General features: G+C 32.8%; 1 protein-coding gene and 1 non-coding gene across 3 annotated transcripts in view; both read left to right on the top strand.

The window, feature by feature from the left end:
• The first annotated feature begins 140 nt into the window (after nt 1-140).
• TRNAE-UUC (transfer RNA glutamic acid (anticodon UUC)) lies at nt 141-212 on the top strand. The gene has a single exon. It is a non-coding gene; the product is annotated as a tRNA-Glu (tRNA).
• Nucleotides 213-6,182: 5,970 nt separating this feature from the next.
• LOC142974967 (ATP-sensitive inward rectifier potassium channel 12-like) overlaps nt 6,183-20,331 on the top strand; it is a 48,609-nt gene continuing 34,460 nt past the window's right edge. For both annotated transcript variants that reach the window (XM_076117557.1, XM_076117556.1), the window contains exons 1-2: nt 6,183-6,660; nt 18,972-19,499. In XM_076117557.1, the coding sequence (XP_075973672.1) occupies nt 19,135-19,499 (365 nt within the window). In that variant the 5' untranslated portion in view covers nt 6,183-6,660; nt 18,972-19,134. The remainder of the gene's footprint in view (nt 6,661-18,971; nt 19,500-20,331) is intronic.

The raw sequence follows: 20,331 nt of genomic DNA, 5'->3' as shown, positions 1-20,331 counted from the left end.
CATATATATTTGACGATATTAAAGCATTTTATTTGTAAATGTTTATTTAAACTTGGACTGAATTATCAAAAACATTTTAATAATTTATGTTAAATAACTCTACTTATATTATAAGCCAACGTTTTAACACTATTCTCATCTCCCGTATGGTCTAGTGGCTAGGATACCTGGCTTTCACCCAGGAGGCTCGGGTTCGATTCCCGGTACGGGAAAAGTCCTTTTTGTCGATTTCAAACATCTACATCATTTTTGAACTATTATTGTTGAAAGATATGTATATTTATTTTTAAACATTTTGAGAAAACGAATGATTTGAATGAATTTGGTTAGAGATAGTAATAATCTGTTCTTGAAATCTTTTCTTAGAACTCTACATGACACATTAACTAAAATAAGTGTATAAAATAACCTCTACCTTTATATTACCACGACCTGTTTCAGGTTAACAATATTTTGGGCAATGTGCGTCATAAATTATGACGTAATCTGGGTAATGACGTATTCTGTGGGTAATTTTTAAACGGCTAAAGACGCTAATTCTCATACGTAAAGGGGATTAGAAAATGTCCGTGCAAATAATCCGTGAAGTAATTTTCATAATTTTATTATTGAAATGATAAATTATTGTGTTAATGACAATGAGTTGCGCTTTTCCACGTGTAAGTGAAAGACTAATTCATAATGTTGTGATTAGGAAATGTCAATTGTTTGCTTTGAAGTTAAAAAGTCTGGATTTATTGTATTATTATGTCCAGGGGAAGAATGTTATAAAATAGTAATTGGTTCATAAAAAAACAAAGAACGCAGATAGAGCTTCTTACACAAGCTCGAAGAAAAATAAGCGAATTAATATAATTATTTCTGCAAGGAGTCTTTAGTCAACTGGACAGAATAACCAAAATTTAAACGTCTAACCTCCGATTTCTAAGGTAAATTTAGCGGTAGTTTATCTATTCAATAGCGTTAAAACTCATACAAAAAAAACGCAATTCACTAGATAAACTACTGTTAAATGTACTCAGAAACCGGAGGCAAATAAACAACAATAACAATCAAAACAATAAATTGTAACAATAAGAATAATTCACCTCAAATTGGTATTTGTTTGAAATGCCTCAGATTAAATGCTTCTGGAGGTCGTAATGTGTGGACGTGTTTATTATTGGAGAGGGTTCAGGTGCGCGTGTGGGCGTTGGTAAATACTCACGCTAAATTATACTTACATCTCCGGTTTAAATCTGAACATTTGTGCAAGAATTTTGTAAAACTATAACAAGAGTATCTCTACTATATAAGATCTCTATTACTTTTTTTCATGTCGATTTCGTTCAGATTTCATTAACATAAGACATGCTTTGTTGATCCGGAATCAAACATACTACTAGACTAATAAATATTATACTATGTTTTTCGGGCTACTATTGTAAGCATGATAAAAAGGTTAAACTGTCATAACTTCGGTAAATTTACTTTTATCCCGTTAGAAATTTGTGACTTCTTATCAAGAGGTTTTTTTATTATGCTTTCATGAATTAACTTCATTCGGATTTTATCTAGATTTCATCAAAATCTGGCATGAAGATAGTAGCAGAGTCGAGATCATACGTAGGCTACTTTTTTCGAGTCACTCTTTAGTGTAATAAAATGTAAATATTTTTATCAAGCTCCTTTTAAGGAAACGTAGTACGTAGCATTACTTAATGGGTAAAGTCAAGTGAAATATAACATTTACCGTCAATGGCAAGGAGAGAAAGTGTAAGTATTTTAATGAGGCCTTAATGAGCAAGACCTTTTCAAGTTCGCCATTAAAAGATCAACCATTTCGTAATGTTTACTACAGTGAAGGGTAAGTTTTCCTTAAATGAAACCATGTTTCACTATTTGTTCCGTTTTATGAAGACCGGCGCTCCTATATGTCAAGATGTATGGAGGTGAATGAGGCAAGGAAGGTTTGTAAGATGTGGAGTTAGTTGGTATCTGCTTACCCCTATGGAAAAAGGGTTGATTATTATGTTCATATGTATGAAGACACTGAAATAAATCTCGGTTGTATTATCGTTTGTAAAACTATTTTATTAAACTAATGACAAAGTAGGTTTCTTTGTCTATTCTTCGGCTCAAAACACAAGATAATTCTTAAGTTTCACACTCTTCGTCTCTTGTTTATGGCACCTTGTTCTATATTTGATTGTTGTTCAAAAACAATATCAATACATCCGTAAATCATAAGACAAGTTAAGACAAAAGCCGAAACAAAGAGAGTTCAGGGTTTTGAGTTGAAAATAACTTACGAAAGTTGTTTTACAAACATATATATATGGTAAACAAAAGCAAGTAAGATCAAAATAATCCCATATTTCTTTCCTGTACAAGGTCATTTTTCAATAGTGCAAAAGAAATGTTTATCTAAATATGTATATTTAGTTATAAATTGAATCTTTTTAACCTTTACGAAACCACAAACTTCATAGGTAACTAATTACCTCTAGAAAATAAATTATTGACTTTAAATTTGATTTAAACTTTATCGAGGACAATTCTAAGAATTAATGCTTTTAGACTCTTCGTTGATTCCTATTAAATTGAAAGGAAATTCCATAGGTGTCATAGTTTATCAAAGAACAAGAACTGCTTCAAAATAATTGCCTAATATTTAAGAGTCCCAATCAGTTTTACGAAAAAAAATGTTTGTGTTTCGCAGCCTAATAAAGAACTGTGAAAATCTTTTTGTGGTTCTACTTTAAGTTTTTAAACCGAAACAGCGTGCAGCCGGGATTGTATTGTATCCATTTTTTGCAGTGATATCATAGCCATTAATCTTGTTTGAATCAAAACGAAGATTTTGTTTGATTGAACTGTGTAACAAACTTGCTGTTTTGCCAGAATGTCTTACAATGGAAACGTAAACAGTTGTAGCTATTTTACACATGATCTCAGTACGCACAGATTTTTTGTATCAAAAAGCTTAATACAATGTAACGTTTTTATACGCGGGTATGAACGCGTTTGTGATGATTTGATGAATAATAGACTGACGAATGACTCAAATAAAACGAGTATGTTTGCGAAAATGAGTAATTGCGCGAGTAAAAACTTCAATAATAAGCTTGCAGATACGTCATCCGCAAATTAAGAAAGACGTATTTATGATATGATACGGATAATTAGGTTTTATTTAAGGTTAGGCATTGAACCTTGTAAACAACACTTTTCTTATGTTTTACACAAATTTAGCGTCTCTATATACATGAGAAATTATATGCATATGTATACTAATGAACAAAATGTTAATGTTGTGTCAACAAAGTAAAATAATACGTGCGAAAATCTAAGAAACTGCCAATATATTTATAGACAAAACAACCTGCATAGTTTTGCTGACACCAAGTAATTTGTGTCAGCTTAAATTAGCTGCTTTATGGGTTATCGCAATAATTATCTTCTACAAGGTTTTTCTAAGTAGGTAGCGGTCAACGAATACTAAATACCTAGTTAAGTTTCCCGTGTAATCGGATCGATTCTCACGTTATCGACCAACAAGTGATGGTTATTGGAAAAGATTCCTTCGAAAAAGACTTAAATAAACATTTATATGTACGTGTCTCCCACGTTTTCAGTCTTTACAACCGATGTGTTGTGAACTTTAAGTAGAATAAATTGATTTTAGAAATTATTTGATTATGTACGTGTCGTGAGTTTTGCTTCGTTTGCGTGACTCTGAAGGTACTTTATGTGTGGTCTGTACTGTACTTTGTTGCTTGTTACAAATGGCTTTGGCGATAAAAGTACCTACCTAACACTACCTACATAATACATTGTAATAGCATGAGTACTTTTAGAAGTTACTCGAGTTACATTAAGTTATGTACTTTTGTAAAAAAAAACCTTTTGAAAGGAAGATTATTTTTCCGCCATTTTGGAAAAGTTCGAAGCAGAAAAAAATGGCTGAAAGCTATTGGTGGTACTTACTCTTTTAACTACCAAAAGAAGTCAACATACATTTGGCCATGTACTTGCACTTTACTGAATGTACTAACTTCAGTAGAATAGGTAATATGCCTTTGTAATAACCTCAAACTAGCATTTAAAAACATAACATCTTAATCAGAAGAGCAATCTCGTTATGATGTAAGCAACAATTATGTGATAATTACAGCTTAGAGACTAGTGTTTATATGAAGTCCTTAACTAGTAGTTGAAGTTTCTTACATTAGCTATGAGCATTATTGTAAAATACTCTTGTTGATGAATATAAATTATGCGGTAATTATAAGAATAAGTACCACGAAGTTTTCTGAATTTTATATCTATTCTATTTAGTCTCTACTTAAAGGACCTTCTGTCTTAAGTTATTACGTATGTTATTATCATGCCAATTTAAAAAAAAACCTTTAAAACAAATAGATCGACTTGGTCATCGCAAGAAAACACAAATTCGCCATTAACATTTCAGGAGCATTAACTTCTCGTCGTGCTGTGTAGTGTGATACGTCATACTAATAATCAAATCATGCGATGGCCAGGTCGGTCTATTTGTTTTAGAGGTATTTTTTTAAATTGGCATGATAATAACATACGTAATAACTTAAGACAGAAGGTCCTTTAAGTAGAGACTAAATAGAATAATCGACTTGGTATTATATAGATCTCACAACTTTTTACGGCGAGACTTGAGGTTTTTACAGAATGTTTTTGATGGCATCTGACTTTACCTTTTAAAAAATGGCGGTGTCAAAAAACCTGTGAATGAACTTTATTTTTATATTTTTAAAAACAAAAACCTAAGCGACTATTAAATATACCTAAGCTTTTAAGAAAAAAAATACTTTTAACTTCAATAGAGATAAATATCGAATCTTTCAGTGGAAAAATCGTAAACGCACTTTAAAATAAAGGTATCAAGACAGTATTTATGTAATTATTTTATTTCACCTACATATTTACTTTGATACAACTATCTGCTATGAATATAGCGTAGGAACTGGAAGATGGAGTTGTGGAATGAGAGTCAAGTCTATGCGAAGTTAGGTAGCGATGGTTCCTGCCTTCTATTTTGTTTTCGAAGATAAAAGATAAATAAAAAAACATTTATTTCTGTCTATGTTTACAATACTTTTAAGACAATTATTTATTTAAATATAACGGCCATTAGTATGTCGATAAATGCTAATAAATATATTTAGCTCCATTTCATAAAAATTCAATTTTATTATTTAATTTTGGTCTAACATTTTGGCTGTCAACGTTTTTAGACTTCCCGAACTATAGGAAAAAACGAAAGAAGATTTTTAGATTTTAGTTGTTAAATAGATACCTTTAAAAGCGACAGGCTTTCAATTACGTCAAATGGAAAATTTCGCAGCCATTTTTAAATATATTTTCAAAACAGTATGGTTATCCTTTCTGCATCGACCTTTTAACCAGCAAGGGTCAATGTGCAATGGTTATGAAAAAAAAAATGTGCCGGTAAAAAACCTATAAAAGGTTTTGAAAACATGTTTATTTGCCATCAATATGTTTTCAAGACATTATAGTTTTATTGTACGTATTTTCCACGAAATTCTCATTTTAAAGATTTGTCTTTAATTACGTCAACAGTCTGTTATGAAGAAATAATTCGTGTTTTCCTGAATGTGTGTGCCGGCTGTTAATAATATTATATTAACTCTATGATTTCAAATGCGATTTTTCTAGAAGTTATTGATTTTCTTTCATTGAACTTCCAGTCTGAAAAAAAGGAAAAGTAGCCTCTAATAAATAAATTTAAAAATTGGCTTGTCATTTTAAACTAAACAAACATATTAAATTCACTGGTAGAGAATTGCTTTTGTTATTAAGTCCAACTTTATACTGTATATTTTATATGAAGTTTTTAAATAAATAAATAGGTATTTTCTTTTCATTTTGAACTTTTTTTAAAAAGGTACACAAAGAAAAAACTGTTTGTGGTTATTGTATTTCACCCTGCAACACTATAAAGATGTTGAAGTAGATGCTTAGTAGATAACTACATCATCATGAACTCAATAAGTGTTGGGTGCGGTGGACTCTATAGATTTTTTGCAACACTACAGATTCGCGAAACGTGAAAGGAAACGACTTTTGGCGCCATATAATTTTGCCTCGAGCGTCAAGCATGTATATTGGAAACGCCAGTTAGATAATTCCTATGAAACGAGCGAGTCTTCCATCATCGCACCTCGACGTATTTATTTTTTAAACGTCTGCGAATATACAAGTGTGGTGGGATTAGCGGTATTCAGCCAGTCACCGCTCAGACAACACACGGTAGACATTCGCGCCGCGCGCAGTACAACATTATTTTCCCGCCGCAAATTTAAAAACTCGTTCGAAGTTTTATCAGCGGCCAGCATTTGATAGTTTCAAATAATGCCTAAGAAGAAATAAATTTAGTTTTTTTTATTTATTTTAATCTGGAACACGTGTAAAAGTGTGAAATCGTGACATTGCGAATCGCATGCTTACATTATCAGTGTTTTCGCGTACAAAAATTCTGTGATAGTATTTTGCTGTGAAACTTTTAGTTGTAAACTATTTAGTGCGTTAAAAACTTTCTAATTATTTAATTGACTGGTTTCGTGAAATTTTATTTCGCGAAACAATAAACAAAAATTCTTTATGATAGGTCCATATATGAAGGTGAGTGTTTTCATTTTATTTTGTTTAGATAACATCTTTGAAAAATTGTATTTTATGTGTTCATGTATTTTATTTCACTTAAAACTATTATTTTGCTTGTTTGGAATATGTTTGTATTAGTTATTAGATATTCATTTTTGAAACAAACAGTGCTAAATGGCGTTTATTGACTAAAAGTGTTTGGACAATAGTTGAAAATTCATGCACTGCTAGAGTATTATTCTTTCGTAAAAATATACTAACTTTTCATTTTAAAACTGAATAATAGATAATTGTGAATAACATGGTAGTTTCATGGATTATTTAAACAACTGAATATCACACGTTTAGTAACCTCAAACCTGCTCTACATGCTTGATATGAATACGTTCATGTAGGTAAATGGCGGCATTGAACATAATTTATGTTTAGTATAAACTGTAACATGTTGAAATACATACTGATCAGTTAAACAAATGTGACCGTGACTAATAAGGTTTAAATACATTTATCATAGAGTATGAACTCTTTTTTTTATTTTTCAAGTAGGCCATGATCGTACTCGTGAAAATCTTGTAAAGATTATTTTTGGACTTCCTGTAAGCTGACTAATGACATACCGATCTATTAGTAACTCTACTAATAATTTCGAAAGTAAGAAATTCTTATTTTATGTCCGACTTGTTTTTTAATTCACGGTTTGGTAGTTCGACATTAAAATGATGAGCAAGATCATCCACTTACGAAGTAATCATCATCATTGACAATCATCATTATCACGCTCAACAAGCGTGTTTGTTATGGCAATGCCCCCAAACTGTTTACTGTCACAGTTACCTTCATATTACAGTTGAAAACCATAAACCTATTTTAAAGCGTTTGAACTCGTTCGTTACTCGCATTGCAAAAAATCTATGACATTAGTATGCCAGTCCCTATTCTTTTCCCTTACAAGCCACCTCCGGTTGGACCCAACTAACACGAACTAGCCTCATTGAATATTTCGCAGAATACAATAGTCCTAAAAGATGTACCTATAATATGAATATTTCATAATTCAGTAACTAACGTTGACTTCTATTACGAGGTTATGATACGGATGCACCCAATGTTTTGTTTCAATTCTAGATTACCATGAAAATAGGTAGCCTTAATGAACTTTTATCTGTCCACGTCATTTTTATCAACGAACGTTCCAAAATAAATAATCTTGGTGTGTTAATTAGATACCTACTTAACAGATATACCAACTTGGAATTTTATTTTATTTAAATCAACTATACTTGATGTATACCACGTGTCTATTGCTACTTTTCTATGAAAGAACACGTATTCAAATTCTGAAATCAAATAAGTACCAATTCAAATATAATGATATCTCATTTGGCATTTACTCACACTTTTTTTTACAGCCAAGTCATACACCGAGCATCACGTTTTTATAATAAAAAATAAATTAACCCGAATGTCAAAGACATTTTTCGAAACCGTATAGAAAAAAGTTGTTTAAGTAGTACGAGTTTTTTTTTATACTATGATTCACGATTGACTATATCGATGAAATTCGCAGACCGTTGTATTCGACAATACGATGGTAGGTATACAATGGGCAGTTTATTTTTATGGGTGTTTGACGTATTCTATAGGATTTTCAGCATTATTATCGAGGAAATAAATGTGTGTATGCTTTGAAGGGCTCCGATAGGCTAGGCGCTTAGTAGTCTCCTTGTATTTATCATTAGCCTTTACGTTATTGCGATTGCCGTTTCTTGAATTGAAATATGTGTGTCAAATCAGGAACTGCGATCGTTAAATTACGTGTGATTGTTCGGTCATAAGATCGCTAACTGTATTTAATTCTTTACAACGGTACTTTACGATATCCAGGTCATGTTTGTTTTGGTACTTCATATTATAACACACTTATTATTCTTCGATCTTATCGTTACCATGTGGAACTACGAAAGCAGGATTTAGTACAACAGCGATACAGATTTGAAATCATGCGAAATACAAACACGGCGAGGAAACGTGATCTCATGAATACTATTGAATATTCAATTATTTTAACCGGCTAGCCGCTTCTGTAACATTATTAGTTTTCAATATTCTCATTTACTTTAAAAATCTCTCCTCATTCGTTCGTAAAATAATAATCAATTACTTAGAACTTTTGTCTAAAACAACACTCAAGCGCGCTTTGACGTTTGCTTTGCAAATATCGGATTGGCAGGTTTTAACAACTACTCAGACGTTTGGTAAACATCGTAAGTGGCGTATTGTAAAACTAATAAACACTTGTAAAGTCTTTGAAGACAAAGCTTGTTTAAAAATCCCATTTGACTGCAAATTGCATACAGAAATCATGGCAAATGTAAAAATTTGCTGAAAATATGTATGTGTTTATCTTGACTTAGGTAGGTAAAGGTAATATTCTCAGTATTCATATTATTTACTATTACTACATTGTCAAAGATTGAGTACGTCTGCAATTCTCTTTGCAACTATTGTTATCAATATGTAAACCGAAAACGGGACAAATGTGATTGAACTACTTCAAGCTCTTTACAAATGGCAGATATTTGACTTTAAAGTAACCGTATTTAATCGTAGACTCGTGTTATTTTTATCTTTTTGTGACTAGAGTCATCGAAGGTTCTACGGACAAATGATTCACTACTTTCAATTGTTCTACAATTATCCACGATTGCAAAATCACGACGGTTTGCCGCCATCATGTTAAAAAGCCAATCATTATGTAACATTAGGCAGTAATACAGAAGTAATAAGGTTCAGAATTAACAAATAGTTTACATTCCAATAAGTCTTATTGTTTCGTAACAGTTCGTATCGCGCTTTGCATTTCGTTATCTCGTTTTACAGTAGTGGCCAGTAAACGCTTATGATATAATGGTTGTTTTACGTTGACATAACCGAGTGATTTAAATATAAAAGCAGTTGAGATTGTTCGTCTGCCCCTGAACCGCATATTAACTTTATTTGAAACGCCTACATTTTGAACGTCGGTATAATAATAGCTATGATTATCATTATTGCGATACTCATCGTTGCTCGCTGTAATATGCTGGGAATATTCGCTACACACATCAGCCGAAAGTATTGAACTACAAAATTTGCTCAAATCAAAAACGTCATATGTACTTCTGTTATATTAGTCAAGTTAAACAAGATGTGGGTGTAGGAGGCACATAGACTTTAAGTAAATAAGTATTCTTCCTTGAATTTCCAAATAAGTTGAAACCGACGTCACTAGTTCACGCTTCACACAGATGTTACTGGCAATTTAAAACGTAAGGTACCTATGCAAAATCGCGTCAATGAACACCGTAGTCATTCAAGGTCTGTTAAGGTTGTAATTAATACCTGCATGTTTAACAAAGAGAAGTAGAAACACGTGCCGCAATCAGATGTTCCAGCCAGAGTCATAACAAGCCATGCAGTACTAACATTATTAGATTCATTACATCATACAAATTAATTTGGTGAATTTGTTCTGGGTGAAGTTGCAAGAGGAATTTTAATTAGCGTCCGCTATAAATGTCTCATAATTCCTGTGAATTATATAACTTGTACAAAAAAATGTGTTAGTGATCTTTTAAAATAAAATGGTGACTATTTTTGTAGTTAGGTCGTTAATTCAAATACTAACTAACAAACTCTTTTTATATGATTATTCAGCTTGTTATTGCCATATTTAAACCTAATTTCATAGTGCTAAAAGAAAGTTTTATTTTATTATGTAACGGAATACTATTGAGTTAGAAAATGTTTGATAATAGTTATCCACAGATTTATACGTTTGACACCTTTTCGATTACATAGAAGTAAAGACATAACCGTTTATTTAACACAAATCACAATTAAGGTCCACTTTGTTACTACAGACCAAGCTCCGTTATTTCATTAACTACATACTGAAAGCATTTTAATTGGATAACTGTAAAACGGGTGTAAATTTTATCTCCTTTCAATGTAGTGATTAAGTACGGCGCCAAACGAGATGGTACATTGACGTATTGCAACAATAACAGTTTTAGTGAGACTGGCAAAAACTGGACAGCGGGCTACCTAATTGTTCAAAATCATCCGCAAAATACTGTATTGTTCATATCTATAGAGTGGTTTCCTAAAATCAAAGGTCATAAAATGCATATCCTACAAAGAGATCCGTATTTTAGTATCAATTTCTGCTTTCCAAACGAAATACTTGATTAACGGACCAGATATTAATTAGCATTAGTCAAATTGTTCGTTCAGGTGCAACTTTAAGGATAAAATGTAGCAAAATAATATAAACATGTGCGTAATAAAATCGCTTTGGTGTCAAAATGTATATCGTTACCCATAAATTAGAACCTAATTTGCTTAAAAGTGTACACAATGTTGCTAAAATTGACATTGTATCTCAATTTTCTATTCAATAAACCATTAATTGCTTCAATTCTTGGAGCACGTGTAGTAAATATACGTTGTCTCAGGTCAGAGATCGCAGTCGTGAATAGGCAATTACAAAAATAAATAAAACATACTCAACTTTATCGTGTAAAGACGCACGAAGAATTTTTCCTATAGCATTGGCTGCGTTATCGAAGGGCGCCCAATGATTTTCCTACCTCTTTTGTTGCGCCATATACGATACTGCAAAATAAAAAAAAAACCAATTGTTTTATTCAATTGCCACGTAATATTTTCGAGGAATGATTTTATCCAGTAGCACGATTCTGTACCAATAAGCGTCTCTAGCGGGCGTCGTAGAAACTGTTTTGGCAGTACATTTTAAATGTCAAACTCTCGATACTTGAAAGTACCGACTGTACAGACTCGTGCTACAGGACTTTAAATTGATTCTTAGTGGCCTGATAGAAAAATCTGCCACGAAATATAATATCTATTCGAGATTTTCTTTTTCTTTTATTTCTTGAACTTGTACGTTTGCGTTCGTGCACATTCAATCACAACGGGCGTTTCAATTAATGCCTATTACTTTTTGCTGGTATAACAATTAACTATATTCTTGGCAATTCAAAGACTTGAACCGTTGACCTCACATGTGTTTCTTACGATCATTCATACAATAACTAGTTTGTTGATGGACACGTTATTGACATTGAATCGATCATGTTTCAGAACTTTGATAACAATATCTTTTGGTACGATGTTTGTTTTCATACGTCAAACATAATGGTTTTCTGTTAGTACTGATAATATTGTATCTCATAGTACTGTGTAATAATGGACATTCTATGTGAAATACCACGACATTAGGACTCTAGAAGTTTATTTCATCTCCAACTGAGACTAACTGAAACAAATGGAAAATGTAATTTGGAACAGATTTCAATTGTTCTGGTATAATACGTTTAAATCACGTAGCACAGTAAATCTAAACAATTTCTAAAGCAAACTGGTATGTATAAATTGTACGGTGTGGCGAATCTGTCGATTTATTTAAATGTTGAAGTGTGCAGTGAAGGTCGGCGGTTATCATGTCCCCATTGTTCTAGCCGCCCGATAGTTGAATATGTACTGATAGACGTTAATTAATTTCATTTTGTTTCAACACTTGTGAACGATTACGTCATGCTTAATACGTACGTCACTGTACTATATAACAAGTACTATAAAGTAATCTTAAACAAGTTGGTATGAATGACCGAATACTCAAATTTCACTCAAATTTAAGTGTCGTTCACTTTACTTTTATATACGTACAAAAAGTAATAAAGAAAGTATGATTTTAAAATGTCGTTTCCACCGTATATTTCATCAACAATGTGTTGTCTGGAATATAATAAAATACCAACGTAGGAAAATATTGTTTATGTCTACCTTGAAAGGGAATCAACGACCCGATATCAAATGACAACCAAATTGCTAATTTCCTGAAAGTGCAAAGTTTATCATAACATGTGTATAATAACGTGTACTCAAATTAAAACGTGACATGTAATTGATCTATCAACAACGCAATTTTATTATTTAAAAGTTTTGGGATGAGATTTGTAAGTTGAAAGTAACGAATTAATTTAAAGTTTATACAAATGGTACATAGAAACACTGCACAAACAACTAAGCCTTGCAATTTCACACGATTTTACAGCAACTAATTCTCCTAAATCTCCAATAATTATTACTTACTAAAAATAAATGTTCAAATCCAACTGGTAAATTCAAAGTAACCACATACAAACGAACAAAAAATCGTTTCAACTTTAGTATGTTAGTAATATTCTACAAGTGACCGTGGTTAGCAACAGCTCAAAGTTTCTCGTTACTTATCACAAAGTTGATATCCAGATCCCTAACACGTGAACAGAACAATGATGTAACTATAGGAAATGCCTATTGTTATGACTTGTAGGGCTCGACAAACGATGCCTTAGCAACCATTCAACTGCGTCAGTATTTTTTCTTCGCAGTACAAAGTTCAACATTGTTTTGTTTTATAAAACAACATTCAGGTTTATTTGCAAAATATATTCATGCAAATTAGGCGTTTATTGCACCTACCTGTTTTTCATTCTTAAATTTTGCTTTTAAAGCAAATGCAATTTAATCAGGTCTATTTTGATAGCGCCGGAAATTGATCAATTTTCCAACTGTCACACATTTTTCTCAGTAAATGTAAGAGTACATACATTACATGCTTTGAAATAAATCTGATATGATATAATTTGTACTAGGGGGCAACGGTCTGTGTGAAGGTTTGCGGAATGAATCCACGAATCCGCGGAAATAACCCAATTTCTGAGAACAACTGTACTCGCGTCGCGTCCTAATAATAAGTGCGTTCACTTCACTGTCCTAAATATAACCAACTTTCAAGATTAGCTAAAATTAAAAATATATTTCCTGATTGCGTTAATTCGTTCTTGGTATTACTTTCAGATCTTTTTGCCAACATTTCTTCGTAAATTAGGTTGTCATTGAAATTATATTGAAACGTACATATACATTTTAGTATGATTGATATAATGGTGACAAATGTCACTGACACACATAAAACATATGCCAGTACTTCCAAAACTGCGTATTATAAATCTGATTCACGGCATAAATCATAGAAACGTATCATAACTTGGCATATACTGGTGGCAAACTTTATATTTTGCCAACATTGAAAAGCTTTTCTTAGTCTAAATGCGTCAGTTACTTTAATGTGTTCTTCCGAATTCGTATAATCAATCAACGTAAAATTTTATAGTGCAGGAAAATCGTGATTCCAACATTATAATTAAACGTTAATGCTGATAAACACATAAACTCTTTTGCATACAACGAATGTTTACATAATTATCTTTTATCAGATCATAAAATTATTTTTATGAATCGTAAAATATTTTTCACTATCGGGCAAAGTAAAACGTAGTCAGACGTTTCCTATTTTCAAAGTCAATTATAGCTAACAACATCTAGTGAGTGGTAACTTCTATGTGCAACTAGACGAAGATCGAAGTCTCAGTTTCCTGTCAAGTGATGCTCATAAAAAATGTCATGTTTACGAGTGGTCGAAATGCCAAAAATACTGAAATAGCATCACGTTGTGAGCACCGTTACTCGTTACACATTCTCTTTGAAACTCCTTCGGCCTTGTTCGATTTCACCGTTTTCCAACATTACATGAATTGGTAGTCATTATTTACACAAATTGCAAATTTCAATAGGAAAATCGAATGACTTTAGCCTCGATTCTCTACTACTATCGACTACCGACAACCGAACTGTCATCGAGAAATTTTGTATGAAAAACTGATCAGCGCCTCTGACGGGCGTCGTAGGAAATATTTTGGCAGTACATTCTAAATGTCAAAATTCGATAGCTAGCCGGTTGTCGGTAGTCGATAGTGGTAGAGAATCGAGGTACTGGTACAGAAATTTACCTAAATTGGCAATTTGGGTTACCGGTGTACTGAGCGACAAGCGCTAATTGGTTTCGTCCCACCGAATATGTGAAAGTGTACAGTTTTTTGATCTAAATAAACATGTGACCGTAGTTTTTGTCGTGTAGCGTCACAAAACATCTCGTTAAGAACACATGACTCTATCAATTGGTCGCGACAGAATTTGATAGTTGCTAATTTGACAGACAGAATTGAAACTATCATTAAATTTTAATTTGTTGTTGATGGCACGAAAACATTATACTGAGAAATATTGTGAATGTAAAAACCATTATTTTATTCTTTAATTTTCTTGTCTACTCTTCCTAGAAAAGTAGTACTAAGTTTGAATAAACCTCGTGGTGTTTTCGCATGAAGATGCTTGCATGGTCATCACGTCCTGTACTACAGGGTTCCTAGTTATTTAAACAAAACCAGTACAATAATAGTACTTGTTTTGCGTAATAACTATTTAGAACGAAAGCAAAAATACCATTTATAACGCGAATTGTAATTTACACAATCAAATCTTAACAATTCCAAGAATTAATCACTAAATTTAATGCATTCTGCAGCGATTTCTTTTTAATTTAGCGTAACTTTGCATGACCAACTCGTTTGTTTATTTGCTTTTGCGCACAATATAATAGGTATGTGTGATCAATGTGGATTTCTAGTCAGATAACTATGTAAATACTACAATAATAGGATGATAATTGCATCCTCTGTACAAATACTGGCCACGTGTAGATAAAGATTATTAACCACAAGGCGTTGTATTTGATATATTTATTTTTTATTTCTCCTGTACAAAAAAATAATTGAAAATGGATTTCTATTATCACTAGATAAGTTTAAATCAAAATTTATATCTTTGACTTTTCCATGCATCACCTTTAGTATTCATAGTTTGCGTTCTACTTATTTAAGTGTCCATCGTTGGAACGCTTAAGACTAGATATAATATGATATGATATAATTGACTTGGAATTATGATAACTGGTGTTAACCGAAGGCGAATTGTTCTTAAATTGTTAGGTTCCTAGTTACTTACTTATGTGTTTTTTGTTCGCGTAGAAAACAATACATTAATGAAGGTGTCTGTTGTTATGTTGTTGTATCAATCAGTTCTGTGATATGATGAATATAAATCATCATTAACACCTACTGGAATTTGCCGACGGTATATTAGGAGAATAATACGATTTGACGTTCTCTTATTAATGAATATCATCTTAACAATTTATTTTATTAATGTTTGTCTGACTTTGTCTCCGCTTCGTATGACGCGAAGTTTCTTTCGGAACTAAAGTATTTTAAAAGCATTTTTATTTCGGACATTGACTTTTGGAGTGTTTCTCTAATTTAAAATCGATATTTCTTGCGTCATTTTAATAATCTAGGCTACAAGAAAGATAATTTGGAGTAACGTAAGTGCTAACGAATTACGAAATTGATTTCGCACGAAATAGGTTTCTATAATTTAAAGAGAAAATTGATTGACAGTACTTTCAATTTTATTAGACAGTCAATTGCTACTTGCTCTTCGTGAATTACAAAAAAATGCTTGCCAAATTATATATAAAGAGAGATTTAAATGGCTTTTTGAAGCCCAGTACAAACGACGATTAGGTTATTAGTGCAAAGATAATAAACTCAATAATCAATAGATGGGAAACTGCAGTGCAAAAAGATATGAGTGAGTGTGAGGTTTCCAAAGACGATGTCAAGGACAGAGCGAAGTGGTAGAGAAAGATTAGGAAGGCTGACCCCACTACCACATGGGATTTATAGCATGGACGAGAGAGATAAATTCCGTATCAGAAGTATACAATTTACTTTGTTGATAAAATCCTAAAGAAACAACGAGAATAAATTTACCGCGTTTCATTGAACAAAATAATCGGTTACAAGGTTCTGAAACACGCCCTAAATATTATAGCTAAGAACCGGATTCTCAAGAAATAGGCAGGATCTGATATAATAAATAATAGCCCAGATACGGTCTCCGCATTGTTCTAGGCTCCCACACACAGGCGCTATTTATCAATGCTGTCAAACGATTAAGGGCTAATAGCTTCGTTTTTGCTTTAATACAATTATAACAATTATAAGGTGCCGTCGTATCCATTTTCCATTAATGACTTATAACACGTGTTTATTAACATCTATACTCCTTGCTCAGTTCGTTTTGTTATTGTCCTGTTTCAAAATGATGTGTCCTTTTTTCTCCAAATGGCTCAATCCGGGGCCTGTCCGTTGACTACTGCCCAAAGTCATCCACTTCATCATAAACAGTATATTTTGCAAACACACTGTAATGTTACAAATCATTGACTTCAGAGAAAATGAGCTCATATTTCAGGTTGTTCCACTCTGAAAAACCAGATTTATAATACCAATCATTTCGTATCTGAAAGCTTTTCTTTGGAAATCGTTTTGGGAGGATAAAAGCTATGGAACATCAAAGCGATCACTTGGATTTCTTCACTGGTATTTGGATGGTACATGCCTGTGTCCGTTTGGTTGGTCTCAGACCATGATTCAGCGAGGTAGAAGCAGTACACTGGAGCATTGACCCACATTTGAACGGGACATTTGGCAGACGTTTCGTTTTAAAATACGATCAGCGAAGTGCGCTTGCGACGTGTCGTTTTAGTGTAGGGTTACTCTAATTTTGAATCACTTACCCGTATTTGAAACCATAACAAACATACAGTCTGCCGTCTCGGTCTATATAATTTTCTCGCTCCTGAGTTTTCTACAGTTTCTTTGAAGCACGCATCATCATAAATAGCTACTTCTAACATCAGTAATTGTCAACTTAATAGCTTTTCGGAAGAAACCTAGCCCAAACACTTATAGTCTCCATCCACAAATCATATATCTCATCTTACTACTAGGTAACAATGTAAAATTTTCCGTTATACATTAATTCTTGTTAATTGGTCTCCGAGGCGGCCATATTGCTTATTTAACGTAATTCTGCGTTCAAAATCAATTCGTTGCACATGTTCGATTGTCTATTCTTCTTTATTTGAAGAAGGAAAATTCAGCGCCAAAGTATTAGTCATTCGTTTACATTTTTCTCTTCAAACTTTAATGAACGTTTTGTTTAAAATTCAGGTTCTTTGGAAATGTATAATAATGTGGAATTTTCCTTCACATGACTAAGAAATATTTATTTTTATTATTCAGACACTTTTAATTTGTTACTCTTTAGTAATTTAATTATTTAGCTTATTATACTAAAATGTCAACATTTATAACCACTTACTGAGCAAAACATAAAAGAAGCTACAAAATCCACTTTCTCCTGTCGTTACAAACTTAACCAAGCATTAGAAGCATGTCACACTTTCGCGAAAATCATTAGCAAAATAATATATCATTAACACTACATAAGTAGACCGCCCACAACTTAATGCGGAGAGAAAATAACTTTAAACTGCACAATTATAATTGAGTAACGTCAAATAAGAAAAAGTTAAATACTAGCTTCGATCTTAGTTGATTGAAATCTTCTTTCAAAGTACCTCCCTTCAATCTTGACGGTTACAAGCCTACTAATAGTCTTGTTTATATTGTCATTACACAAGACAAAGTCCAATAAGGACAATCTGGAACATATTATCTATAATTTGCATCTATTATCATGAAATTTCGCAATCGACGAAGACATAATTTTGTATTCAGTAGGTAGCGAATCACGCGAAGTCGAACCGCCTGCGCACTTTTATAACACTTTTAATGGCCGTTACAAAAGAATAGCACATAAACATACAATCAACTAACTTTCTCGACAACTGATACTTATAATTTACAATCGTAAAATTGTTTGCAGTCATATAAAGCGCTTGCTTAAAGGAGGCTGAACGAAATCAAAAAGCCAATTATCATAAATACTGCCTGAAGACATCCACTTAATTGACAGGCAGCCTAAAAGTCTGTGTACCTATCAATTAAGACAGCCTCATACGTTTGCATTTCTCTGGCTAACGAGAAACTTCACCTTTCTCTTCAAACAATAACACAAAGTGCCAAAGAAAATCATTTAGAAAGGCATCAACTGTTGGTTTAGCACATTTCTGGACATCAGTTGCAGTCGGTTAACTCGAAAGTCTCATCACACATTTTTGAATCATTAAACTACAAGGAAACGGTTTAATGTCCGTCATACATCGAGTTTATTGCGTACAATCCGTTCTACAAAATTTCAGCAAAAGTAAAAGTAGAAATTTTATGAAAGTATATTATTTAGTTGTTTAGCTTTGAGTAGAGTTTGTGCAGCATTGTTTCACATTTCTGAAGATACTCATACATATCGGCACATATGTATGTGCATGTGGTTCATGTCTTAACACATTGATAGACTGTTTGAAATGTACATTCGGTTCATCAATATTAATAAATGTATTTTCTTTGTTTCAGTGTCAACATTTCTACCCCAAACATTATGATTTACAAATGGATATTATGATAAGAGTGAAGTGCTGTCAAGAAACTAAAAATCCAAAGTGACGAAGTGCCCTGTAGGTGTCTGTCGTGCTACGTGCTACGTTCCGTTGCTTTCCCTAACCTATTAGTGCTCAAAATGTCTGACAAGACCTCGTCGTCGGTCGGTCCGAGGAGTTTCGAGACGATTTCGGAGGAGGACCTCGAGTCGCCCTGGGAGAAACTGTTGGGAGAGGTTAAGACTGCTACTCCTACGATAATAAAGACTAATGTGTCAAGTACAACGATTGAGGAGGTGTCCACTCATCCCCAAGCTGAAGATTTGGAGGGGAGCAAGTTGACGCGCTCCAAGAGTTTGAATCAGCGTAGAAATAGCAGCAATGGCCTTCTCAACGCCATCCCTAAGCAGCTGAGGCTCTCACTGCGTGGTGTTCGGAGCGAACCGTCCAGTGTTAAGGATGTACCAACGACTAGGAATGATAGCTCTCTCAACCTTCTACTTAGGTAAGTCTTACTTTATTATTTATTCGATAGCATTTTGAAGGTCGTTTAAGATCATTTCTCACATATCATAATAATAAACAATCATAATTTGATACGCCTGAGAATCGTTAAAAAGGGGAAAACCAGAATACGTAGATATACATTTACATATAATATGTAACACAGACGATTAGTCGGTGTGACGTTAGGTAATTTAATTACGTCAATATATTGGCAATATTTATTTATAAAACAGCTTTACTTATAACAAATAAACAACTAGAAAAGAAAAAATAAGTAAATTGATTTAGCATTGTAAGGAACATATGGTTACGACGCAATGCGCATCACTATGAATAAATTAAAAGCCACGGCCGGACAATATGCATGCCATCAAAAACATTCTGTAAAAACCTCAAGTCTCGCCGTAAAAAGTTGTGAGATCTATATAATACCAAGTCGATTAATCTATTTAGTCTCTACTTAAAGGACCTTCTGTCTTAAGTTATTACGTATGTTATTATCATGCCAATTAAAAAAAAAACCTTTAAAACAAATAGACCGACCTGGCCATCGCATGATTTAATTATTAGTATGTATCACACTACACAGCACGAGAAGTTAATGCTCCTGAAATTTTAATGGCGAATTTGTTTTTTCTTGCGATGACCAAGTCGATCTATTTGTTTTAAAGGTATTTTTTTTTAATTGGCATGATAATAACATACGTAATAACTTAAGACAGAAGGTCCTTTAAGTAGAGACTAAATAGATTAATCGACTTGGTATTATATAGATCTCACAACTTTTTACGGCGAGACTTGAGGTTTTTACAGAATGTTTTTGATGGCAT

Source organism: Anticarsia gemmatalis, chromosome 8 (genome assembly GCF_050436995.1).
Source record: "Anticarsia gemmatalis isolate Benzon Research Colony breed Stoneville strain chromosome 8, ilAntGemm2 primary, whole genome shotgun sequence".
Taxonomy (NCBI): domain Eukaryota; kingdom Metazoa; phylum Arthropoda; class Insecta; order Lepidoptera; family Erebidae; genus Anticarsia; species Anticarsia gemmatalis.
Note: the sequence above shows the minus strand (reverse complement) of the source record. Positions and strands in the feature narration are given on the sequence as shown.